The 25765-nt window shown below is 43.7% G+C and overlaps 1 protein-coding gene across 2 annotated transcripts; it reads left to right on the top strand.

Moving 5' to 3' along the window:
• Positions 1-375: 375 nt before the first annotated feature.
• On the top strand, positions 376-21837 carry nr4a3 (nuclear receptor subfamily 4, group A, member 3). Of its 2 annotated transcripts, none has more exons than XM_042346923.1 (8): positions 376-716; positions 5522-5671; positions 6926-7782; positions 9929-10058; positions 10751-10911; positions 14982-15181; positions 16883-17061; positions 20221-21837. In XM_042346923.1, the coding sequence occupies exons 3-8, from the start codon at positions 6928-6930 to the stop codon at positions 20475-20477; spliced, it is 1782 nt and encodes a 593-aa protein (XP_042202857.1). In that variant the 5' UTR covers positions 376-716; positions 5522-5671; positions 6926-6927; the 3' UTR covers positions 20478-21837. The 2 variants fall into 2 exon arrangements, with proteins under 2 accessions (XP_042202857.1, XP_042202858.1); XM_042346924.1 differs by lacking the exon at positions 376-716 and adding an exon at positions 723-971.
• Positions 21838-25765: the final 3928 nt, after the last annotated feature.

The following is a 25765-nucleotide window of genomic DNA, read 5'->3' as shown; positions in this document are numbered from 1 at the left end:
CGCCGGGTTAATGAATGATAATGAATGGGGGGGCGCGAGGAGCACAGACAGAGGGGGGAGGGGGGAGGGGGTCAGCGGCCCCGAGCAGCACTGGGGGGGGGTGGGGGGGGTGAGGGCTCTGTGTGTGTGTGTGACTGTCTCTCTCTGTGTGTGTGTGTCTGTGAACCTCTCTCTCTCACACACACACACACACTCACACACACACACACAACTGGAAAGACGTGACGTCGCACGACGTGAGCGGCCCCGGCGGCGTCACGATTGACGTCGGTTGCATTCCTGCCGCTCTGGATGGAGATGCCGGCGTCCCTCCTATAGGCGCGCAGCTTTCGCGCACGGGGAGGGGGGGGGGTGGGGGGGTGGAGAGGAGGGGAGGAAAATACCTCCCCTACATGAACATAAATGACGTTCAGCAGCAGGGACTGTTATCTGTCTGCACATAAACAAAGGCACATTGCAAGCCGAGGACAGACCGGGGGGAAGAGTTTTACACACTTTCCAATGAACTCGCAAAGGAGAAGGATCCGGATCTGCGCTGCACCCAAACCCTAGGGGCCGGGGAGTCATTTGTTTCCCACCCCCCCCACACACTTCTTTTAGAAGAAACACTTTACATGTAAAATCCGCACCGAGGACTCTGGACCGTCTGGACACACGCAACTTGGAAGTGTTTTTTTTTGGATTACATGTAAAGACGGAACCGTCACAGCAATCAAGTACGTATCAATCGGTTTCTCAATGGGACATCCCGAAAGCCACTGTGTGGGGCATAAGCCATAGAAGTGGCTGCGATGAGCTCGAGTGGTTTTTTTTTCTCTCTCTCTCTCTCGCGTGTGACTGTTTAACGGTGGTTTGGATCTCACTTTGGAGCGTGTGTGCATTGGTGCCTTTGCCCCGTCGCATCTTGAGAATTTACGGGTTAAATCGGCGGCTCCGTGTAGTGTGACAGTCGGAGAGCAGCGGGTATTAAGGTATTTCTGTTAGTTGTCATGGTAATGTGATGCTGCCGGCGGGGTGTTTTGCTGTGAGGTGAGAGGCGATGGAGGGATGCGATCCGTCTCGCAGATCTCGGCGCGTATCATCAGAGACGTGTCCCCCCCCCCCCCAGTGAAAGTGCGCCGTTGGTTAGTGGCTATTTGGGCTGCACCGCGATCGCACGGCAGCAGAGAGGGTAGGAGCGGTGGCCCTGTTTATAAAGTTGAAACCCGGCGCTTCGGAGCAGAATTAATATTGATTACCACTCCGCACGGAGGGCTCTGCTGCTCTGCTGCTGCTCCGCTGCTGCTGCGCTGCTGCGCTTTGGGAGCTCCAGTTAAGAAATAACCAGAGATCCTGATTGTACACTCCACTGACCCGACACGTGCGACCCTCCGAGGTGACCGCTCCCACGGCTGTCCTTCCTTTCCAGGGTTTTGTCACTTGTTTTCGATCCCTAATAGTTTCACTTTCAGATGTGGGTTTGTTGTTAACTTTTACTTTTCTGAAGCAAAACCCTCCGCTGCAGTCAGTGCAACGCGTCGTTAACGTGTCCATGTGCTGCTTCACTCGCTCCCAAAGCACATCGGGTTGGGAGAGACGCGCATCGCTTCGGTTTTAACGCCGCAAAAGACACTCACTTTTTTTTTAAAAAAAAGAGCTGTTGAAGTCACAAAAAAAGAAGTCAACTGCCCCCCCCTCCCAGTCTGGAGTTGTCAGCTGTTAAAAGATAAAAGTTTGTGTGTGTGGACGCGGTGCCGAGCGGGACACACACAGCAAAGCGTTACATGACATGACACGGCCAGAGTTTGTGGATCTGCTGCAAATGTTACACAAATCAGGGTCGCAAGTGGGATTGCACTGATGATGTTGCCGAGCACCGCTCACTCAATAGGTTATCGTGGTACCAAATAGTTTAATTTCTGTGGCTGCATTCCTGATGGCGGCATTAATCGGCTATTAAACATAAGCTGCTTTATTTAGCATCTTGTTGAAATGAATCAGACATCGCCCCTGATCTATCCTTGTGGCCGAGGGCTCAATGTATCCGAGTGTCCCGAGTGTTTCATAATCCCGTTTCGCACTGTTTCGGTGTGTGAGCAAGTGGTGTGTAGGCAGAGCTGGTCCTGCAGCCATCCCAGGACAACCTCAGGGTGCAGTGGATCTTTCCCCCTGAAGTGACCTAAAGCAACGTTTGATATCTTTTTTCGGACTTCTCTGTCACTACTCTAAATTGCTCGAGGCGGCAATCGCCGGTGTAACTCTGATTTCCAGTAAGAGAGAGAAGGAGCTTTGCGGTCGGGATCGAGAATGTTTCACTTTCTTGAAAACAAGTTGCCCCCAGTAGCTACTTTTTCCTCTTCTAGTTTTGCACCAGTGGAAGGTTGTGTGCCCCGCCCCCGGGTGTTTTTCGGTGGGCTGCTGTATCCGAGATGTAATAAGACGGATGTTTAAAGACACATTGGCTGTTCTCTAGGTAACCAACTGATTTAAACCATTCATCCCGGGGAGAAATGATGTGCAGAGCAGCCCCACTGGGAGGGCAGGGCAACCGGGTCTCTCATTCAAGCCGTGTGAGAAAGACACTGAGTTGGATTTTGTCAGTAGTAAAATACAACAGAACTTTTATTTAAGACGCGCGGATCGTCCCCACGACAGCTCCGGGAGCAGGTAATGCGGAGACGGTGCTCCCACCCACACCCACACCCAGAGTGAGCGGTGCAGATGGCTGTGTCTGTGCCTGAGGGGTGGGGGGTGGGGGGGGGGGAGATGGTCTGCTCTGGTCTGGTCTTGTGTAAGGCGGGTGAGAGAGAGAGAGAGAAGCGCGGGTCGGGGAGAGCTTCTCAGCTCCGGGCTGTTCTCTGCCGCTCTGCCCCCCCCCCCCCCCCCCCCCCCCGGGAAGCCCTGAGTTCACCTCAGTAACTGTGGCAGTGAGAAGTCACCGTGAGAGAGGCTGTTGCTCACACAACGATGCGATGCAACACACCTCAGCCTCGGAGTCCCCCCCCTCGGAGGGTTTAGTGATGTCGGTCTTGTGAGTGCCAGGACAGTCGGGGGCTTGGGTCCGGCTGGATTTCATGCCCCAGACAGTGCCCTGGTTTGGGGGGGGGTCGGGGACAGGAGATTGCAGACCGGTGCTTTGCAGAAAAGGCTTCGCTGCAGTTCCCGGTTCGCTCCGAATATTATCATCCCCGGAGTTTGCGGTGGAGGAGCACAGACGGCGGGTGGATCTGAGTGCATTTGACTGTCAACGGGCGGTGACATCTCAGGTTGGAATTGAAATGGGAATCGCCCGACCGGAGGGTACACCGGCACCGCTGTGGGGGCTGTCCCGCTGGCACCGGGCGGGGGGAGGCTGGCACCGGGCGGGGGGAGGCTGGCACCGGGGGGGGGAGGCTGGCACCGGGCGGGGAGAGGCTGGCACCGGGCGGGGGGAGGCTGGCACCGGGCGGGGGGAGGCTGGCACCGGGCGGGGAGAGGCTGGCACCGGGCGGGGGGAGGCTGGCACCGGGCGGGGAGAGGCTGGCACCGGGCGGGGGGAGGCTGGCACCGGGCGGGGGGGGTCGGGGGGGTCTGTCCTGGTGCCCACACCCTCAGGACTGGACTCGCCTCTTCCACGAAGTGTAACTCGAAACGTTTTCTGCTTCCGATTATTTTTCGTATAGTAATAATAATATTAATATTATTATTATTATTATAAACGCACCAGAGCCGCTCGCCCCGCGGTCAGTCCTTTTTCCAGTCGCATATATCTATCCCCCGGGCGTGTTGTTGTTGTTGTTGTTGTTGTCCCGCCTCTTGGAATCTTGTTGTTGTTGTTGTTGACCAAGCCCTGGATCCCCGTGTGAGTGTGTGAGAGTGAGTGTGTGAGAGTGAGTGTGTGAGAGTGTGTGTGAGAGAGTGTGTGAGAGAGTGTGTGAGAGAGTGTGTGTGAGTGAGTGTGTGTGAGTGAGTGTGTGAGAGTGAGTGTGTGAGAGTGTGTGTGAGAGAGTGTGTGAGAGAGTGTGTGAGAGAGTGTGTGAGAGAGTGAGTGTGTGAGTGAGTGTGTGAGTGAGAGTGTGAGTGTGAGTGAGAGTGTGAGTGAGTGTGAGAGTGTGTGTGAGAGTGTGTGTGAGAGAGTGTGTGAGAGAGTGTGTGAGAGAGTGTGTGAGAGAGTGAGTGTGAGAGTGTGTGTGAGAGTGTGTGTGAGAGTGTGTGAGAGAGTGTGTGAGAGAGTGTGTGAGAGAGTGTGTGAGAGAGTGTGTGAGAGAGTGTGTGTGAGAGAGTGTGTGAGTGTGTGTGTGTGTGAGAGTGAGTGAGTGTGTGAGTGTGTGAGTGTGAGTGAGTGTGAGAGAGAGATCGGGCGGTTTCTGGTAACTTTGGGAAGTAGTTTGACACTTGGACCCGGGGACCGGGGAGATGCGGTGTGAGAGGGGGCGCTGCAGCTCCACCCCATCAGGTCCCGATGGCTTTGCCGTGAATGGTGGGGACTCAGCGAAGAGCATTTCAATCGGATGCCGTGAATAACGCTGCAGGTGGGTGGGTGGGTTTGTGTCGGTGGTGCTGAGACCCCCCCCCCACCCCCCGGGGGGGTGGCGGTGGTGGTGGTCGGGGGGGGGGGGGGGGGTGTCTCACAGTGACTGCGGGTGACTTGGAGCCATGTGGGAATGGTGATGGGGGGAGAGAGAGAGAGAGAGAGAGAGAGGGTAAGAGATGTGTGAGATGTCAGAGGCGCAGGGAAGGGAGAGCTGTCAGCCACAGCCCCGCACATCGCCGGAGGGGACCAGACAGGCGCGACCCTCACTCCAGTTCACCAACCCCCCCCCCACCCCCCCCACACCCCCCCCCCACCCCCACACCCCCCCCCCCACCCCCCCCACCCACAACCACCCACACCCCCACCCACACCCCCCACACCCCCCCCCCACACCACACCCACACCCCCACCTCTAAAACGACCTGACCCTCAAGCAACCGAGCAATGAGAGCCGGGGACCCCCGGTGTGGGGGTGGGGTGGGGTGGGGTGTGGGGTGGGGTGGGGGGGTTGGGGGGGTCTGGACGGGGAGAGGCGCTCTGTGACAGCTCTGGTAGTTTGACACTACTTTTTCATCCAACTCAAGTTTCAGCTGCGCCGACACTCACCGCTCGGCTCTGAGTACATCGAGAGGTCATTGACTGTGTGGGACGTGAACCTGTCCCGTTGTAGTGTTTATAAACGTGTGTGTGTGTGTGTGTATATATATATATATATATGTATACATAGCTGTATTTGTGCCGAGTAACAATTGTGACAACTCTGTCTGAGCAGTCAGTCAGTCAGTCAGTCAGTCAGTCAGTGGGTTGTTGTTATAATAAATGGTTGTAAACAGTTCACCCTCTGGTTGTGTTTGTACGATCCGATTTATTTCAGTGTTCGGGGATTTCGTGCGTATGTTTTTCTTCTTCTTCTTCTTCTTCTCCCCTTTGATTCGCATGAGCTTCGATTCTCATCATCATCATCATCATCATCATCATCGTTATTATTATCGTTATCGTTATTATTATTGTTGTTGTTGTTTGTTGCAGATATTGGTTCGGAAGAGCTCTCCCAGGGAAGCCCGGAGCCACCAGAGTGCAGCCCGGCCACCAGAGCCCCCTCCCCAGCGGGCACGCCTCTGGCAACCCCCCGAGCCAACATTCAGCGGACCAAACCCCTCCCTCCCCCAGCACACACAGGTGGGTACACACCGCACCCTCCCGCCGGTGTGCACACACCGTGTGCACCCGCATCACACCTGCAACACACCTGTAACAGCAGCTGCTGCGGATAATGGAAACCTGTGCGGTTTAGTGGGGTGGGGTGGGGTGCAGGGAGGGGTCCTGCTGTGCGGCTCCAAGTGACGTTAGAGGAGGAAAGTTCCTTTGTGTGTGTGTGTTTTTTTTTCGTTTGACCTTTTATCATCCCTCTGATCTATTTTTGTCCCATTTGCCTGCACTGTATTTGCTGTTCTTCTCATCCCCTGTTCGCTGTATCGGTGACGGGGAATGTCTGCGTACAGTGAACGCGGACGGGGAGAGATCATGGGAATAGCTTTCCCATCTGCGCATCCTTCCAGGTTGAGGGGAAATACGATGATACACGCAGGTTAGGGTGCAAACCTGCCTGTACACAGACATCTGTACACACCGAGCCTGTTTGTATACACCAGTCTGTACATACAAACCTGTTTGTGCACAGCAACCTGTACACAGCAAGACTGCTGGTACACACCAGTCTATACATACAAGTGTGTGTATTCACACCAATCTCTACAAAGCAAGACTATGTGTATACATTCTGTACATAGAAACCTGCGTGTACCCTCTAGTCTGTACATAGAAACATTAAAAATATGCAGAGAAATGCACAGAGTAGACCTGGGTCATCCTTCAGTCAATATTTAACTCTTGTTACTTTGTCAATGTTTCACTCATTGGTCTGTCAAACTTTGGTACCTTTCTCTTTCGGTTTGTGTTTGGCGGCTCTCGACTCAGACTGGAGCAGATATAAAGCGCATACATTCTTAGTCAGCAAGCATTCTCCCCCCCCCCCCCCGTGTACAAATACACTGCCAGCCTTCCCTGTACACTGTGCTTCCCGGCACACATACATAGAGACACTCAGCTCATCTGTCTTCTCACCGTGCGGAAACATGCCAAGCTTGGGGCAGCCTGCCTGTCTGCCTAGTACCACCCAGTTTAACACCAACTATATACGCACGCGCACACACCAATCACGGGCAGAAATGTTGCAGCTGTCAAGGACAGTGGATTATTTTCACTTGATAATGAAGTAACAGGAAACAGCAAATCAGTCAGTGATGAGCCTAGACTTGGCGTATGTCAGTGGCTCACCATAGTCTGGCCCCAGCTATTTGCAAGCACGCGGGACTGTGTGTGATGTACTAACAAATCATTTTATTACTGTGTTTTTTTCCTGTTGATTTTCAGACATGCCCTGTGTGCAGGCCCAATATAGCTCCTCACCACAAGGTGCCAGTTTTGCAGCTCAGAGTTACGCTTACTGTGGGGACTACAGCCCTGATTTAACGCACGGGGAGTCGCCCTATATGAAGTTTGGCATGGACTTGGGCAGCGCTGAAATAGCAGCCACAACTTCGCTTCCCAGCTTCAGCACCTTCATGGAGACGGGAGGCTACTCGGGCAGCTATGAATTTAAGCCCTCCTGTGTGTACCAAATGCACACCACCTCCTCCTCCTCCCACAGACCCCTGATCAAACTGGAAGATGCACCCCATCACAGCTACCAGCCATCCATCCAGCACCAAACCCAGGAACTCCTGCCTCCAACCTCCATCTACTTCAAACACTCTCCTCCGTCCACCCCCACCACGCCTCACTTCTCCACCCCACACAGCTCCATGTGGGACGAGGCTCACACGTTGCCTTCGGTGACCCAGGCTTGCATGGGCACAGGCCACATCATGGATGTATCCATGAAGACAGCACCACCGAGGTTTCCGCTGTTTACTTTCAAACAATCTCCCACTCACACTCCAGCCTCCGGCAGCCAGATGTGCTACGAACCTGCCTTGAACATGCCTATGGGAGTTGAGAGCGCTTCTGGACAGTCAGTGATGGACACTCGTCAGTACTCCCTGCATGTAGCCAAGGGCTCGCCCATGGGCTTCCACCCTTTGCCCCTGAGCCACAGCCCACAGAGCCTGCCATCTCCCCCCAGCCGGGGCTCCTCCTCAGGGGAGGGCATGTGTGCTGTGTGCGGGGACAACGCGGCCTGTCAGCACTATGGGGTGAGGACCTGCGAGGGATGTAAGGGCTTTTTTAAGGTAAGACCTGACTCAGTTTAAACTGTTTATGCAACGCAATCGGCAACAGTGAGAATGCCGGCTGGTGCTGTAATTACCATGATCAAATTGCTGTTCAAAAAATTGCCATTCAAAAAGACCCAACATATATTTAAAAACATATTTTAATTTCAAAGATCAATGAATGTATCCAGCATAAATATTTAACACCTTGTAACATTTTGGTATTTTACATTTAACATTTAACGTCAGCGCTGCAGGACGACTAAGGGAAGGTCGTCTAAATCAATTAAACACATGCAATTACCTAGAGATGAAAATAGACCGACTTGTTTAAGGGTTACATCAGCAAATGAAATCTGTCAAACAGTGCAGAGCTTTATGCAACATGAAACTGCAGTTCCGTAGCGAACAGACCCGCAATAATGGGCATGTGTAAATGAACATTTGTGAGTGAATAGAAGAAGTCTCTTTAGTGTAACTGAGAGGGCAGGTAAGAGAGTATTGCCCAGTGCTGTAATGTACTGACATTTCACAGGAAGTCCAGAAGCATATATGTGTGTGTGAGAGAGAGAGAAAGAGAGAGATTCAGGCTCTGTTCAGGAATCGCTAAGCTATTTAGTTTTATCTCCTCCATTTGTGGATTTCCAGCCGATTGTGTTTTAATTGCACATTTCACCATCTGGCATTTTATCTTTTTACCTCTGGGTCATTGTATTGTTTGAAATATCCGTTCCTCTCACCTGGAAAGGATACAAAGCAGAAGATAAATAAATACATAAATAAATAAATATGCAGACGGGAAATAGTTTCGATCGATTAAAGCATCACTTTAAAGTCTCACATTTTGGCCAGAAAGTTCCTGTGGGGTGTGTTAAATCGGCAGGTGCAGGACTGAAACCTGGAAAAACTTTCAGAAAGGCGAGATCCGGAAATAGGCAGCGAGTTGTCACCAGGCGTGCAATGGCAAGGGAATAGTCTATTTTTTTTTAAAAAAAGGTTTATAATTCCTGTCAGATTTAAAGCGAACACATTAGAAAGTAGTAAGCCTCTAACATTCGTCCAAAGCAAGCCTCCCGTGTTATAAACAAATAATTTGGCCACAGTGAGAAATTGCCAATGGCAATTTCACTCGTTTAAACAGCAACTTGGTGATGGTAATGACCGCATTCACTGTCGTGCTCAAGATAGCAGTCAACTAAGTGCAATGGGAAACACACAGGCGAATGCTCTATGATTTAGGAATAAAAGAAAATCCTAGCCAAGTGACCCCATTTTGTGGACAACTGCTTTGTTTGCTTTTGATGTCCCGGCGAGTCTCACTCACAGAGATGCGCAGATGTTCACTCTCACCTGATAATAATAAATGTACCAAATACTACAGAATGTGTGGTGGTTGCACCTCTAATGAATTATCTTAATGAGTCATTTCAACTCGACTTTTTGAATGAGACTGTGGCAATAAACACAAACCTTTGGCTTTGTGATCTGAAACTATAACTTGTGCAATCTGTTTGGCGATCTATTGTAAAGAAGCTTTCTGGGCAATACTGTACTCCTATTTCTATTTGGGATTAATAAACCTTTTTTAATCAAGATGTATAGTGTTAAATTAAGCTCTTTAATGGTGAATGTGATTTAAATTGTACCAATCAGTCTTCTCTGTCGAAATTCAAGCTGTGAGTTTCTTTCTCGTGTGTTTTTTTAAAAAAAGAGGGTTGGGGGGCGGGTTGTTGATAAAAGGAAGGTTTCCTGAATCATTTTGCATGTCTTTTAATAAGGTCAGTAATCACCGTGGGAGTAAGCCAAGTGGAAAATTATCCCCAAAGGGATATTAAAAGAGAGGGATAACATCCCCAAAGGTATAATGTGATGACCCCGTAATTTCAGAAATAATTTTATCATTCAAAGCTGCTTGTCTCCTGAGAGTTTATCCAGCACGAATCTGGCTGATTTTCATTGTCAGGAGCTAACACTAGTAAAATTGTTTTTCCTGCAGGCTAACGTGTTAGGAAATTAATTTTATCTAATTATCCAAATGGCGCTACCGCATTTCACATTGTAATTACAATGTGCTTTGTCAGCTTCTAATTTTGTAGTGTGGGGAGGAGGGGGAGAGAAGGGAGAGAGAAAATGATCTAATAATATTTGTGTTTTTGTTTTGCAGAGGACGGTCCAGAAAAATGCTAAATACGTCTGTCTGGCAAACAAAAATTGTCCGGTGGATAAGAGGCGGCGTAATCGATGCCAATATTGCAGATTTCAGAAATGTCTCACTGTGGGGATGGTTAAGGAAGGTGAGAACTGACTTTGGTTTTCAATTATACAACCCCTCTTTCTGGCAGAATGGTAAAAGCTAAAAGAACACCGTCTTGTCTTGAACTTGATCATTCATTGTGTAGTTAGTAGTAAATTTGCTCAGAGCCCCTTTGTGTGTACTTATGACCCATGACAATTTTGAACAACAGCCCGAGAAGGCAATAAAATGTCACTCTCTGACACTTTAACCAATGCACTGACCAGGTTTCTCCAAATTCAGTACACTTTGTACATTTCCTGTTGGTTTTTTTTCGCAATCTTCAAAAGCCATGCTGCAAATATCGTTTGCTCACCCTGGTAAACTGTCCTGTAATAGACCATTCTGGATGAGCCAAACAGGAAACCAGAACTGCAAGAAGCAACTGCGCATTGCACTCCTGATACACAGTGTTCAATGTATAGGCATAAAGTGTTTTGCATTCGTTTTTTTTCAAATTATCAATGTTCTTTAGCTGGAAACTTTTTTTAAAAAAAGTACAGAGATGCAATTAACATTTTAGCATATTTTCTAAACAATCTATAAATTGACTGAAACATTTTTTTACATGACATGTTGTCAATGGATTGTTCAATTGATGTGATCCTCAGATAACTGGAGAGTTAAATCTGAAACTGTACAGGTTCCGTGAATTGTCCTTATTGACCTTTCTCTCTTTCTTCATTTCTCCAGTGGTCCGTACAGATAGTTTAAAAGGGAGAAGGGGTCGTCTGCCCTCAAAACCAAAGAGCCCCCCTCAGGAGCCATCACCGCCCTCACCGCCAATCACTATGATGAATGCCCTTGTGAGGGCATTAGTGGATTCCACTCCAAGCAGCCTCAATTACTCCCAGGTAAGCATGAGCTGCCATAGATGGAATCCCACAATATTGCATCAGTCTTGGGTGGGGTGTGATGAGACGGTATAATGAGTGACCCTATCAGATCAGAAGCTATTAACACAGTAACCACATCACTTTCATGTTGGTTGCAGCACGCTCGCTTAAATAATTCTTGTGTTTTGTCACGTATTGACTGCTGAAAAATTTTTACACTTCATTATTTTATGTGGAGGACGTTCTGCTCACGATGTGTCAACGAGTCACACTGCTGAGTGTCTAAAGAGACCTCGACCTCCACGTTGTTCTTTATATACCATGCGTCTTTTATGATCTTTTAGAAAAATAATCTAAAATTCAAAGTTTTTATTTATAGCAGTATGTTGCATTACATTGATCAAAAAAAATTCAGAGAATAGAGGAAGGACATAGAGCTCCTTTCATGTCGAGAGGATGTCCCATGTCCCAAGGATGGACAGCCAAGGGTTTGCACTTGAGCTGGGGTTGGATTCGGTGGGGGGGTGAAAATTACCGATGGAATGGAAAAGAGGAAGGTCCAGAGACAGACTTTAAAGGAGGCTAGGGAAGCTCCGAGGCAAAGGGACTCTGGGATGGAGTTCCAAAATACTCCATTTTCGTAGAATAAATGTAACTAACAATCAGTTTAAGTGTTAAACAGCTTTATATTCTTAGTACTGCATAAGTACATCTTTCGTGAAAAAGTAGTTTTGTAAAATATTGAATGGAAAAACAGGCCAAAATATCACTCTCAGATCTGCTATTTTACAACCACAGAATAGTATAAATACTGAGGTACCCATGTAAACAATAGCTGTTCAGCAGCTTTTTGGTGCTTTTTTTAAAAAAAAAGCATTTTCCTTGATCCCAGCGGAAGCTCCATCAACAGTAGCAGATTAGCTTAGTTTTCAATAAGATTATTCCACGATGTGAAAATGTTGCTGTGCTCCACAAATTTGTAGATAAAGATCTAATTCCGAGATTTTCAAGATGATTTTTAACTAGTGAATACTGCAGTTACAGGATGTACCTCTCTGGACCTTTGCTTGGACATTAAGGTGTACTGTAAATTGACTGTGCAGCAATGGTTCGTTTACGAAAGAGCACTAAAATGGTCACTGTTTTATCTTCATATGTTTATGAAGTGTATGTCCTTTGTTGTGAATGATCATTACTTATTTGTATAATATGAAAGTCTCTGTAGAAGTTCTGGTGATTTTGCATGGAACAATGTTTGACAAATTGTTGTTGTATATGTAGGGAGAAAAACGTTCCAGTACTTCGCATTTATAAAAGCTGCACTTTGGTTTATGAGTCAATAGTGCAACCATGGTATGAGTAGAGCAGTAAATAAAGGCTTGAGTCATTTTTAGTGAATCAGCCACGTTTCTGATTCTAACATGCCAAGCATCCATTTAATGTGATTTTATTTGCCCTCTTCTCACAATGATAGTTTGTGCAGCATCAACATTTGCTGTTACTATATTCAAATTAATTCTTCATAACCAAAGACTTCAGTCAAAACCAAGGATAAAGTATCTTACAAAAGTAAACAGAATATTGTAACTGAAACCAAATTAACCTTTTTGATAATACGTGCAGTTTTTAGAAAGGACTCAAAGTAGTAACAATGGAATTACTTGTGTTTCAATAATATAAATAGTCTCTTTTAACCATTATAAAGGATAGACTGTATATGGAAAGTTCTGTATCCATGGGCTAATTTTGGTTCCGTGCATTTTCAACAAATAAATAAAAAATAAATAAACCTACTCAAATAATAATAATAATAATAATCCTTGCATTTGATATAGCGCTTTTCACGTCGGGAGGACGTCCCAAAGCGCTTCACAGAACACACTGTAAAGTGAATTGACTGTATATTTGTGGGCGAACGCGGCAGCCAATTGTGCACAGCAATGTCCCACAAACAGTCGTAGATTGAAAATGACCAATTTTTATTATTGGTTTTGGAGGGATTATTAGCTTTGGAATAGCTTTAATTCGGCAGCATTGACTATAATTTCTGCAAAGAAACTGAAATATAAAGCATAATATAAAATTAAATAAATTAATTTATCTGTGCTTGCCTGTTGTTTGGCTGTTAGCCTCCCTTACTCTATTCTCTTTATTTTTGCTCTGCCTACTCTAATTGAGCTGAAATTCCAGTCTGCGTTATGTGTTGTGGCATTGGCCTTGTCCCATATCAATGGAATTTCTCCATTATAATATCATTGTGAAAGTTGCTCCGTATAGGTGGAATTTCAGTCCTTCTACCTGTATTTACACTACTCTTAACATTTTTTCCAATTTTTCAATTCTAAAAGCTTTTCATTTATACTTCTGCTTCCAGTTAGCACTGTCTATTTTCAAAGGTGGAAGGAACCTTTTTTTAAAAAAACATTTTTCATTGGCTGAAAAGTGACTTGCTAAGCTGATGATACAGGTCAGTTTTACAGCTAATGAAAAGCTAATATGTGGAAGATTGACAGGGCTGAAATCTAAAGGCAACCAGGTTAACCCCCAGATTGAGTTATAATCTAATCCAGGACATGGGTGTCATGAATAGTAACATCTCCAGCAGCTCCCACGGAGTGATCCAGTCCAGCTAGAAAACTTGTTAATGACACTTTAAATTGGTGGCGTTAGCAGAAATCTCTGTGATGTGTCAGATCATGGTATTTCATTTATGGTGCAATGCTTTAATCAATCGAATATGCCATATTATATATATGTATGTTTTAGCACATAGTTCTGTGCTTGAAGTTTGTATTTAGAATAATGGAGAAACCTGACTTGTTCATTGATGCAAACCTTTTTATGCTTTATTCAAAAGACACTTTTGATGAGCTTCCCTAATTGTAAAATAGCAGATCTGATGGTGATATTTTGATTTGTTTTTGCATTAGATATTTTCCAAAACTACTTCCTTGGGAAATATGGTCTTATGCAGCGCTAAGAGTATAATTGCAGTGCTAAGAATGCTAAGAGTATATTTGTGAAATACTGGAACACTTTCCTCTCTACATAAATCTACACAGCTGCAAAACAACAGATTTTTGTTAAATATTTTGCCATGCAAATCACGGGAACATCATTGCAGGCTACTGATATCAAAAGCAATTCTAATTATTTTAAGATGTTGAAGCACCACAAATTAGGGACTGACTAATGCATAGAAATTCCGATCCATGTCTTCATCACCTTCAGACATAATTTCTCCGATGCCCTGCTCAATGGCCTCCCCAACCTCACCCTCCAAAGCACCAGATCATCCAAAACTCCACAAACCCCATCTTTTCCCATAACAAGCTCTTGTCCCTACTCCCCTAGCAATTCCCTCTGCTCTGCTAACTCTGCTTGGTGCACCCCAGCCCGCTTACTCCATCCCACCCTCAGTGGGATAGTTTTAGCCACTTTGCCCCTGCCCTCTGGAACTCTTTTCCCAAATTCCTTCACGTTGCATCTTTCCTTTTCAACCTTCAAAAGCCTCTCTCTTTAAAAACCTCTCTCTTTGGCCACATTCCCTCCCCCTCTGGCTCTCTCCCAGCTCAGGCTCCTACTCAGTCTCTGTGATCCCTTTAGAGAAATGTTCCTTCCATGAAAGGTACTATATAAATGCAATTTGTCATTGCTGTGTCTGGGTTTTGGATGAAAACATGATCAGATTTGACTGTGATAACCCCCCTCTTGTGTTCACACCACCTTGTCAATATTCACTGTCCAGACTCAGGCATAAAGAATGGCTGGTTGGCTGAGGTGTCAGAGGGGACCTGTAGAACTAACCATACACCACCTTAAGAGAGAGGAGGGGAACAAAATGAGAGGGAATAATTTTTAAAAATTCAGTTGGAAATTATTGAGGATTGATACAGGAAACCTGGAAATAATTTCTTCTACTAATGGAGGAAGTCTCCAGTACAGATCTTTTCAGAGTCAGCAGAACTGGTCCTTTCAGGAGAGCTTTAAACTGCCAATCTGGTGCTTTATTTTCTGTAATGGGTTTGGAATTGAGATTAATGTAAGTGGACCTGCTCTGAGTAATGTATTGCTCTTTGTTCCTGCAGTTCTGTGCTACTGAACAGCCTACAGCAGGCACTGGTGCTGAACATGTGAATCAGTTTTACGGCCTCCTCACCACCTCTATGGAAGTCACTGCAGGGTGGGCTGACAAGATCCCAGGATTTAATGAGCTCCCCAAGGAAGATCAGACCCTACTTATCGAATCGGCCTTCCTGGAACTCTTTGTACTGAGACTCTCCCACAGGTACACCTTTTCCCCCAAAAAATCATCAAATTCAAACTTCTTGTACATAACATAGATCTTACACTTTATAAAAAGGCCATTTAATATGTGGGAATAAACCTGCTACATATAGGTGATACATATTGTCAACACATGAAATCTAATTTGTTACATAGTGTGATATTGTGGTTAAACTACAATGCAAGTCTTGATGGTACTGTTCCTTTCAACATTCAGACACAAACACAATATTCTTACTATAAAACTTCAAGTCTAGTAAAATGCAAAGAATTGAGTACGAGAGAGGGTGAAGAAGAGAGTGAACCTTGAATATATTGCATCATAGAATTATAGAAATTACTGTGTAGGAAGAGACGATTCAACCCTGAGGTGGATGTTATTCTACACCCTTCTGTGCTGTTTCAAATAAAAATGTTTTCCTTCCTGTTATTTTAGTTTATATTCACGCTTCATCCAAATTACCACAAATTCAAAAACTGAATTGGCTACAATTGTTGTTTGTAGATGGTAATGTTAGTGGTGGAGATTAGCATCTGATTTTGCCTATGTAACAACATAAGAGTTTTCAGTTAATTGCATTCTATAAAGCACTCAAACATTTATTTTATGTAAAAATTTTGCTGCAGGGCAAAATGTTGGGGAAGTTTCCTTCCTCCACACGCCTCTGTTTACCTAGCAGTAAGTAGGAACCCAGGTTGTTAGTCAATTGGCAGATCACTTTTCAGGGGATAATAATCACTCAAAAAAAAAAAAAAAAAATGTTTGTCACTCAATCCATGACTGTTTGTGGAACACTGCTGTGTGCAATTGGCTGCTGTGTTTCGCCTACGAATATACAGTCAATTCACTTTACAGTATATTCTGTGAAGCACTTTGAGACGTCTAGAAGACATAAAAAGCATTATATCAAATGCAAGGATTATTATTAAATGTGAGTTGTTTTTAAAATGGAGCTAACCACTCTAATCCAAATTCCCTGCTCTTTTCCTGCATCCTTTTATATTGTTTCCCATCGAATGTTGATCCAATTTTATTGCTGATTTCAATGTATTTTGAAGTACACAAAATTAAACCATGATGCCTTATTGAACAAATCACAATAGGATATTTATGTCATATGATGGTAGAAAAAAAACATTAATATAGAGTAATTCATTCCACAATAAAGCAGACTACATAGGATGCTAGCAATGACTCAGAATTAAATTTCTTCCTGTACTTACAGATGACACAACAGATTAAAGGAAAGTGGAGCAGATGTTAAAATTGATCTTAGCTGCATAATTACCATTTATTTCTTATGCTTAATATACTGGTGATTCCTCGAATTTTGGTTTGAGGTAACACCAGGTAGCAGGCAAAGCCGAACACCAGTCAACCTGAGCCATTTGTAGCCAAATAACTCTCTGGCACGCTCTCCCAAACTCCCTTCAGCTTGCTCCTTATCTCCCTGCCTTCAAAGCTATTTGTAAAAACCCTTTTAATTGCACCTTTGGTCAACATCAATGCCCTCAAAGTTACCCTTATTTTTAATTCCCATTCATGTAAGCGCAAGTTGTTGTTGTTTGTTGTACAGAGGAGCACAGATTTGTTATTTTAAGTGCTGTAGAATGTGTAACTCCTCAGTTTGTATATTGGAAAGATTATGATTGTTCTCTGTTTTTACAGTTCATTAACTGTAATTTTAACTATTGTTTACAGAGCCGTTCCAGCAGAAGATAAATTTATATTCTGTAACGGACTTGTTTTGCATCGACTTCAGTGCCTTCGTGGGTTTGGTGAATGGCTTGACACCATCAAGGAATTTTCTTCAAACTTACAAAGCCTTAACCTTGATGTCTCAGCTTTTGCATGTCTAGCAACTCTGGTTATGATCACAGGTAAGAATAATTTATACTGTTTTTGAATTTTGTTTTATTAGAGGGTAGTGAGATTAGTAGTGGAACTCGCTGTCTGAAGCGGTGGTTGAATCAGATAGTTTAGATGCCTTCAAGAGGAAGCTGGACCTTCACGAGGGAGAGGGGAATAGAAGGGTATGAGAGGGAGTAAGGATTGGATGAAGACTCGTGTGGAGTATAAACACTGGCACAGATCGGTTGAGGTGAGCGGTCTGTTTTCTTGCTGTACGTTCTTTGTGAACACTCTGATGGACTGACCATACATTTTTTTCCAGGTCTGATTTCTATTTAGCATCTCCCTGCCCTATAGAGCCAGACTTTTACCCACAGTTGCCAATTCCTATAGGAATAAAAACAATTCCTGTTAAGCTTTAAGACTGAATACAATTGCAAACTATTTTTCTGGCCTGATAATTATACATTGTAGGATTTGCTTGGGCGACTGTTGAATATGCATTAGCAGATTGTGGTTTTGTTCCCTGCTTTCATTTTAGACAAGTCAATTCAGATGTCCAGCTGTTCAGTCAGATTCCCAGATAGGTGTGGGCAATCTCTGCAGATGGTCATTTTGCCAGAGAGCGGCAAACGTGATAACGATTTCCTCTATAGGTTCCGATCTTCTTATTATTCTGATTTTACACTTGAAACTTACAGACAATTAAACAATTTGATGCAAGTTATGTCTGCACAATTAGAGAGGGCGAAACAACCATTGGGAGCCTTTGGCTTCATTCCTGCACCACTTCTGGATTCCATGAGGAATTCCTGGTTGAGTGTTTATGATGCTGACAGCTGGACTGTCGTCTGGGAATTGAATGCTGCGTAAATAGTGGCTACTATATTATTACAGTGATTGTGGCCTTAAGTAACCTAGAAATACTAGATATCATAACATTTAAATTCATTCATAAATTCCCCATTTAATGATCTTCTGCTTCAGTTCACCCATAAGAAACAGAATTAATAATAATAATAATTAAGGAGGGCACATGCTCGCTTACAAATGTTGAAGTCAATGCTGCTCTATGTTCAGCTGATAGAAAGCATGTCTGCTCAGCTGTCCCTTCCAGGTGATATTGCATGTCCAACAAGATGACCCACTCGTGTCTCAGCTCAGCTGCCATAACAGTGGTGCAGACATTTGCATACTAGCTTCTCAAGGAGACTGGGGTCAAATGTGCAGTAATTTAGAATACACTGTATTCTTTATTTAAGGAAAATTATCAAAATACCCCTCTCAATTCTGAAGAATGGTAGTTCGCTATTCAGTCTGAAAAGCCGGGCACCATCATCTTGGGTTCCCACTTAAGGTGTCAGCCTGGCTCAGCAAGTAGCAATCTTGCCTCCAAGTCAAATAGTTGTAGGTTCAAACCTCACATCAACACTTTGAAATCATAGTCTAGGCTGACACTTCAGTACAGTTTTGGGGTGTGCTGCATTGTCAGAGGTGCTGTCCTTCTCATGAAACATTAAAACAAGGGCCTGCCTGCCTGTCCAGTTGGACATTTAAGTTCCCACAGCATTATTTGAAAAAAGAAGGGAGTTTCTCCTGGTGTCCTGGCCAACAATCATAGGATTATACAACACAGAAGGTGGCCATTCAGCCCATCGTGTCTGTGCCTGCTCTTTGAAACAGCTATACAAATCAATCCCACTCCCCTGCTCTCTTCCCATTGCCCTACAAACTTGTCCTCCCCAAAATAATTATCTCCCAGATAAAATTACGCATTCACTTCATGGCTGTTTATGGGACATTACAGTAAGCTAATTGGTTTCCACATTTGACTACAAATACACAGATGCTAGACTTTGCAAGAAAATCCTGTGAAGTGCTTTTAGATGTTTCCACAACCTGATAATATGGTATATCGGATTATTATTAGTAACTGTAGTTTTAGTATTATTAGTGAGAATTATTTTCAGATGTTGAAAATAGTGTTGGGGACACTGGCCTAGCTGAATCTGAATTATGCCATGAGCCCATGAATAATACTCTTTACATTTGATATAACAACAACTTGCATTTATGTAGTGTCCTTCACACTGGATAGTGTTTTGGAGCACTTTTTCACATAGATAGGATATCTCAAAGTACTTCACAGGATATACTGAAAAGTGTAGTGACTGTGTAATTTGCAGTTGAAAATAAGCACTGAAAGGCTGTTTTCCTTGCTCTCGAACACCAACCAAGCCTTGTTGACATCTTCAGACCCAACTGGGCAAGGTCACAGGATAGAATTGCTGGTCAGTCATCCTGGCACAGTTACAAGGGTATCTGTTCTCAGCCAAGCCACTAGATGGAGTGCCAACCAACAATGAAGCACACCGATTTGAAGGAGGGGAGGGGAAAACTGAGGTCCTGTTTGCCTGGTTAGGTGAATGTTAAAGGTCCCATGGCATTATTCAAAGGGACAAGGAAGAGTGCTTCTCTTAGTTTTCCACCCAACAATCCTCCTGAATAATTGGACATCCACCAAATAGCTGTTTTGGGGACTTGCTGACCCAAGTAGCTGCTGTGTTTGCCTACAATACACTTAACAGCAGTTACGTGTGAAGCACTTTGAGAAGCTTCAACATGAAATGGCACTTAAAATTTGCATGTTCACTTTTTTTAAAATCTAATTTTGCCCTATGGATCTACCTTAATCTAAACATCATAAGATTGTCCCTGTACAGCAGGGGTGTGAACTAGTCCAGACGGCTTCAGGGGTTCTCAAGAGTCAGATTTCCATCTGTGCCAAGTTGTAGGCAGTTTTGTGCTATTTGTTCAGATATACAGGGTAACCAAAAAGTAGGGATAACTATCCTATTATCTTTTTAAAAAAAATCATTTTTTAAAGACTTATTAGACGTCATAATGGTATCACGACTTTTTAGTCACCCTGTATTGGATGAAACTCATTTTGTGTGAGAACCCTTACACTTACAAGAAACCTCATATCCCATTGATTCAAATGCAAGTCCCAGAGATTATATGACAGCATGCATCATTCAATCTCTTGCAGTTCAGGAGAGCTTTATAATTAACCATGCCAATGAGCTAGTGAGCAGTGTACTTGAACTCCAGTATACTTAATGTCCGGGAAAAAGCCTTGTTATCCTGGAGTGTATTGATAAAGATTCTCTGCCTTGTTTCCACAGAGCGCCATGGGTTAAAAGAACCAAAGAAACTGGAAGAATTGCAAAGCCGAATCATCAGCTGCCTGAAGGAACACACATCCTTCAGCAGTCCTGGGGAGAACAAAGGGCAGTCCCTGTCCAAGGTGTTGGGCGTCCTGCCTCAATTGCATTCCCTACGTACACAAGGGCTCCAACGTATCTTCTATCTGAAGCTGGAGGACCTGGTGCCACCACCTGCCATCATTGACAAGCTCTTTCTGGACACACTGCCTTTCTGAGAGATTTTGCCTCTTCCTTCTTGGCAACCGCACACTCCAGTGGCCAGGCAGATTGTAACGTGAAAAGCTGGTGCTCTGGCCTCTGTCCCTAGAAAGCAGCTCTAACTGCCCAATGCCCAAGGACTTTGGCGCTTTTTTTTGCAGAATCCTGTACTTTATAAAAAAAAATGTCTGCTTGCTGCTTTTGGGAATGCTAACATAGCACCCGGGGAACGAAACCTGTCATGACAGGTTCATCTGACTTCTTTCTAGTCTGTAACATGTCGTCCCAATGTACTTGGGTGATTCATAGGAAATGTTTTTCTTAAAAAAAAAATGATGTTAACAACAAAGTTGTTACAAAGGTAGAGTGCTTTTTATTGTGATTGATGCCTTTAGTAGAAATCATAATGTGTTATTTGTACAGCGACTGACTGGTGGTGCAAGGAACGCGCCTCTGTTGAAAAAAGTTCAAAATAATTGATTCTGTTTTTAGAATGCAGTGACAAAGGCTCTTAGCTCACATGTTCAAGTGCAATTTTTTGAAAGTGCTATGGTGTTAAAGCCGTTTGTTTTTCAAACTCTAATTTATTTTAATACTAAAAGAATTTGGTGAACTTCAACGAATCGTTGGCACTAACTTTACTGACAAAGTTACCTGAACTTGAATCTCTGTAGTGATGTTTGTATTGATCAATAATATGAGCGGCACGGGGACAGACACCTTGTGAATCGGAAGGAGGCAGCACTTACACAAGTTCCTCAGAGAGAGAGAGAGAGAGAGAGAGAAACATTTTAGAGGCATTTTAATTAAACAAGAGTTTTGAGTACACGTTTTAGACGATGATGGAAGGTGTTAAGAGGTGAGGATTCAAGCACGGTAAAGTGAAGATAATGCGAATCAGGACTGAAAGATCCGCATGTCTTGCAGGCACAGAAGGGCTGAGTGCAGAGTGCTGAGAATGTAGGTGCTGGAAGGAATGCAGTCACAACTGCATTAAACATTCCGTGTCCGTAAAAGTTTTTGTATGATGTTTATACTGTTGATGCCATATACTAATACAAAACTTTTTTGTGTTGCATAACGTCTTTATTTGTATAAAGATTGAATGCATGTTATTGTAATGGCTTTGCCTGTATTTATTGCGACAATTGCCAGTTGCTCAGAGTAACTCTGCAGGCTGAATTCAGGAACCCTAGCTGTTAAAGGGGGAGTGCCTTGCTTTTGACAACAGAGTGTATTCATAAACTATCTCTGTGCTCCTTTAGCATCCAACAGTGTTTTATTGTGTTAACCTGTGCGTTTTCAAATGTTGAGTACATTGTACATAGACAGAAATGTAAATTAAAATATTAAATTGAATAACATTTTATCAGAAAATATATGGTTTGGGAGTTTTCTTTAGAGACCTTCAGTTATGCCATGAACGCACACTTAGAATTGCATCATGGTTTCAGCCCATAGTATTCCATATTGGTGCTAGCTTCCCTACTGGAGCCATCTACTCACTCACTCCATGTTTGTTTGTAGGAAATTGCTGTGCACAATTGTGCTGCTGCATTTGCCTACAAATACACAGTACTCCATTTCATAGTAAATCCTGTGAAGTTGCTTTGAGACATCCTTCCGACATGATAAGGCGCTATGCCAAATACAAAGATTATTGTTATTTATTCCCTTGCTCTTCTCCGTACCCTTTAATATTATTTCCCCATTATTATCCGATACCTTTTCAAATCATGTGTACCCATTTCAGCAGCTATTTATGCTAAAGCATACCACATTCTGATGACGCCTTGTAAATAAATACAGAATTCATGGTTTTAAATTTCAGCAACACATTAATATGAACCCACCGAAAATCAATGCTCGGGTTTCATGTTCATGCTTTCTTCCCTCTTCCTTCCGAAGACTCATGACACGATATGTTGATTGAATAGCTGGAGATCTCCACTAGGAACTAAGTGGAGGTTGCTCTATATTAGCCCAGGACTGTAGTTGTTCTAGGAAGAGTAGCCTGAAGTAGTTGTCCTTCCAGTTCTTCGTGATAGGATGACTTGGTCTCTGCTTGGTTGCTCCCTACCATAGAACAGAAAGAGGGCATCATCACTAACAACAATGAAATCAAACAGCATCCTACCCCTCTCCATGAGACTAGTATTTTTGAACAGAACAATATTGCAAGCTGCTGCCTGCTGTGTCTTGTAATACTACACTGATAATGCCACTGCAATGATTTCCTGTATGAATGAGCTGTCAGCAAACCACCAGGCAGATTTCAATAGTGTTACCTTATTAATAATAATCCTTGCATTCAATATAGTGCCTTATGTTGTTGAGATGTTTCGAAGGTCTTCACAGGATATCCTGTAAAGTGAATTGACTGTATTTTGTGGGTGAAATGCGGAAGCCAATTGCGCATAGCAGTGTCCCACAAACAGTCGTGGATTGAATGACCATCTTAATATGAAAATATATTATTCTGATGAAATACCATCCATTTTTTTACACTCCTATGATTCTAATAAGCTACAGGAAAAGAGCACATTGGAATAGTCAGTTCCAGCAGGTTATCTGCCACCAGCATAGGCTCAAAGGGTCGAATGGCCTCCTTCTGTTCTGCAATTTCTATGATTCGAGATCAACAAGTGAAAATGATGGTTTTCTGTATTGCATTATTGGAGTTGTTTGTTATCAATGTCCTTTTTATATAAGACCAAATCTATTATAATACGATTAAAGTTATCTCTGTTATTAGCTCAAAAACAGGCAATTGTTTCATATAAACAAATAAATTATCTTAGTCCCTTAAAGATCACAAAAAGTGAAGAAAAAAACTCATTTGGGAAGAACGTTATTCTTTATACAAATTGAGGGTGTAGGTTGTTTTTTCATCTTAAGTCTCTGCGTTGCATGTCTTTTCTTTTCCCAGCTGTTTTTTCCTGTTTTTCTCTTGTAATTGTGAAACATCTTGTCACTAAAGATGCAAGAGAAATTTCACCCAAGTCTGCATTTACTCTATTAACGTAACATTTCAGAGCGCCCAGAATTTGGGAAATTGTTAAATTCGGTCTTAACTTTGAAATCAATTTTCTGTAGTTCTAACAGAATGCTGAAATGCTTCATAGGATTTCACTGTGAAGTGTAGTGACTGCGAATTTGTAGGTGAATGCGGTAGCAAATTTGCGCACAGCAATGTCCCATGAACAGCCATGAAGTGAATGAGCAATTTTACTTGGGGAATTGTTGGCCAGAACAACTGGAGAAACTCCCTTCACTTTTCGAATGCTGCCATGGGATCTTTAATGTCCACCTGAACACTCAGCCGGGACCTCTGATAAACATCTCATCTGAAGTACTTCCAACAATGCAATACGCCCTGAGTACTGCAGTGGAGTATCAGCCTAGACTGTGAGCTCAAAGTCCAGATGTCAAACTTGAATTAACAACGTTCTGACTATTTACGAAGACCAATGGTCTGGTGAATTTCAGTGGAGGATCAATTGAAGCTATTAATGTAGTAGGTGCAAAGTGATTAATTTTATAATGGCAGGCTCTTTAATAAAAGCAATTCATGTACACTAGAACCATAGACATTTACAGCACAGAGAGTCCATTCAGCCCATTGTGCCCATGCTGCCTCTTTGAAAGAGCTACCCATTTAGTCTCAATCTTCCACTCTTTCTGCTGTACTTTCAATAAAAGTTCATGGTCAGAGGAATATGCATCCTAAGTTATCTAACGTATTGACTAAAATGTTCTGTGCAAGCCTTACATCTGTCCTCTGACTTTTTAATCTCATTAAAGCTTAGTGCTTGATTGAAGTTTTTGCCCTGAGGCGAGTTTGATACAAAATCTTTTGGCTGAACAGGAAGAAGCTTTGTAGCCTTTTTGTGGAGTGATTGCTGAGGCACTGCACGTCAGGAATAAATACTGTGTGACTGGTGAGGGGTGCATTGCGGGTCGGACACATACAACAGGAGATAGTTTCCTGTTACATATCCCAATTCGAAAAAATGGTATTGGCCTGTGTCATGTATTATAGTTGGAAGTGTAGTGTTCAGCATAAAAGAGCTCGCTTAAAGTTCAATAAAACATTTGTAATGTTGTGGTTTATCGTCCACTGTTTCTCCCTCTCACCGTTCACGGCGCCTAAATTGTTAAGACTCTTGTCTTCCACCCAAATCTGGCATTTCTTGTTTGAGTCCCAGGCTTTACTTGCCTACAGGCACAGGTGTCCAATGAAAGGTACAGCATGTGCCCTACCCTCTTGCTATTGAAGTTTAACAGAAACTGTCAACACCAGACCCACAGGAAAGATCAGTCTAACAAGTTACTGTATCTCGATGACCTGACATCAAGAAAAAAAAGCCTCTCATTGGTAATTACAGCCTCTTGGATTTGCTTGTTGCTGTCATCTGTGTAACTCTGCACCTCTTCAACATCCATCTGTTACGCCTAAAAAATATCTCTGCCACAGAATGCTACACTAATCGGGTCGAGGTCAATTGGTTCAATGTGTAAGGAGCACTTTAAATTAAATGTTTACTTTATTGTTCAGCACCTTGTGTTAATTCATTACTGTATTGAAGTTATCATATTTCTGTGACGCGTGTTAAAGGAATTCAAGTATGATTCCTCCCCTCCCTCCTTCTAATTGCCCCCCTACTCTCCTGAAGGCAATGAGAGAGAGAGAAAATGCCCCTGGGTCTACGTTTATTCTAGTTTCAACATGAATTTGGAAAATTGTTGATTTCAGCACAATGTGTTAACATTGATAATATTTAACCTGACTTTCACTCATAATAAATCCTTTTAAATGGTTGTTAATTGCATGATTAATCCCCTCTGTACTCATGGATTGGGACGTGATTTGCATGTGTCATATATTCCATATCTATTTACACATCGAAGTGGGCTGAGATTTCACCCATCAGTGAGAAGATACTTTGATGCCACTAGTGTGGTCTGTATTCAAACCATGTTCCCAGAGATGAGACTCAGGGTGTGGCTGGCCACCACAATCCTTCTCCAAAAAAGAAAGAATTGCTGAAATATGCCAAAGCACTTCCCTGTAATTGCTGTCAGGTGTGAGGACTATTTTCTCCAGGCAAACGTGGCTACCATTTTCTGGAAAGCAAAGTCCCTCAAATAGCCATAAAATGATCATTTTTCTGGAGGACTGTTGGCCAGGACACCGTGAGAATATACCTCCCATGAGTTACCACAGAACCAGCTATACAAAGGATGATGTTTGGATACCATGAAGCTTCAAGCTGTTAACCACTTTCAAATCTGATGCCCTTCC

Source organism: Callorhinchus milii, unplaced genomic scaffold (genome assembly GCF_018977255.1).
Source record: "Callorhinchus milii isolate IMCB2004 unplaced genomic scaffold, IMCB_Cmil_1.0 Scaffold2, whole genome shotgun sequence".
In the NCBI taxonomy this organism is placed as follows: Eukaryota; Metazoa; Chordata; class Chondrichthyes; order Chimaeriformes; family Callorhinchidae; genus Callorhinchus; species Callorhinchus milii.
Note: the sequence above shows the minus strand (reverse complement) of the source record. Positions and strands in the feature narration are given on the sequence as shown.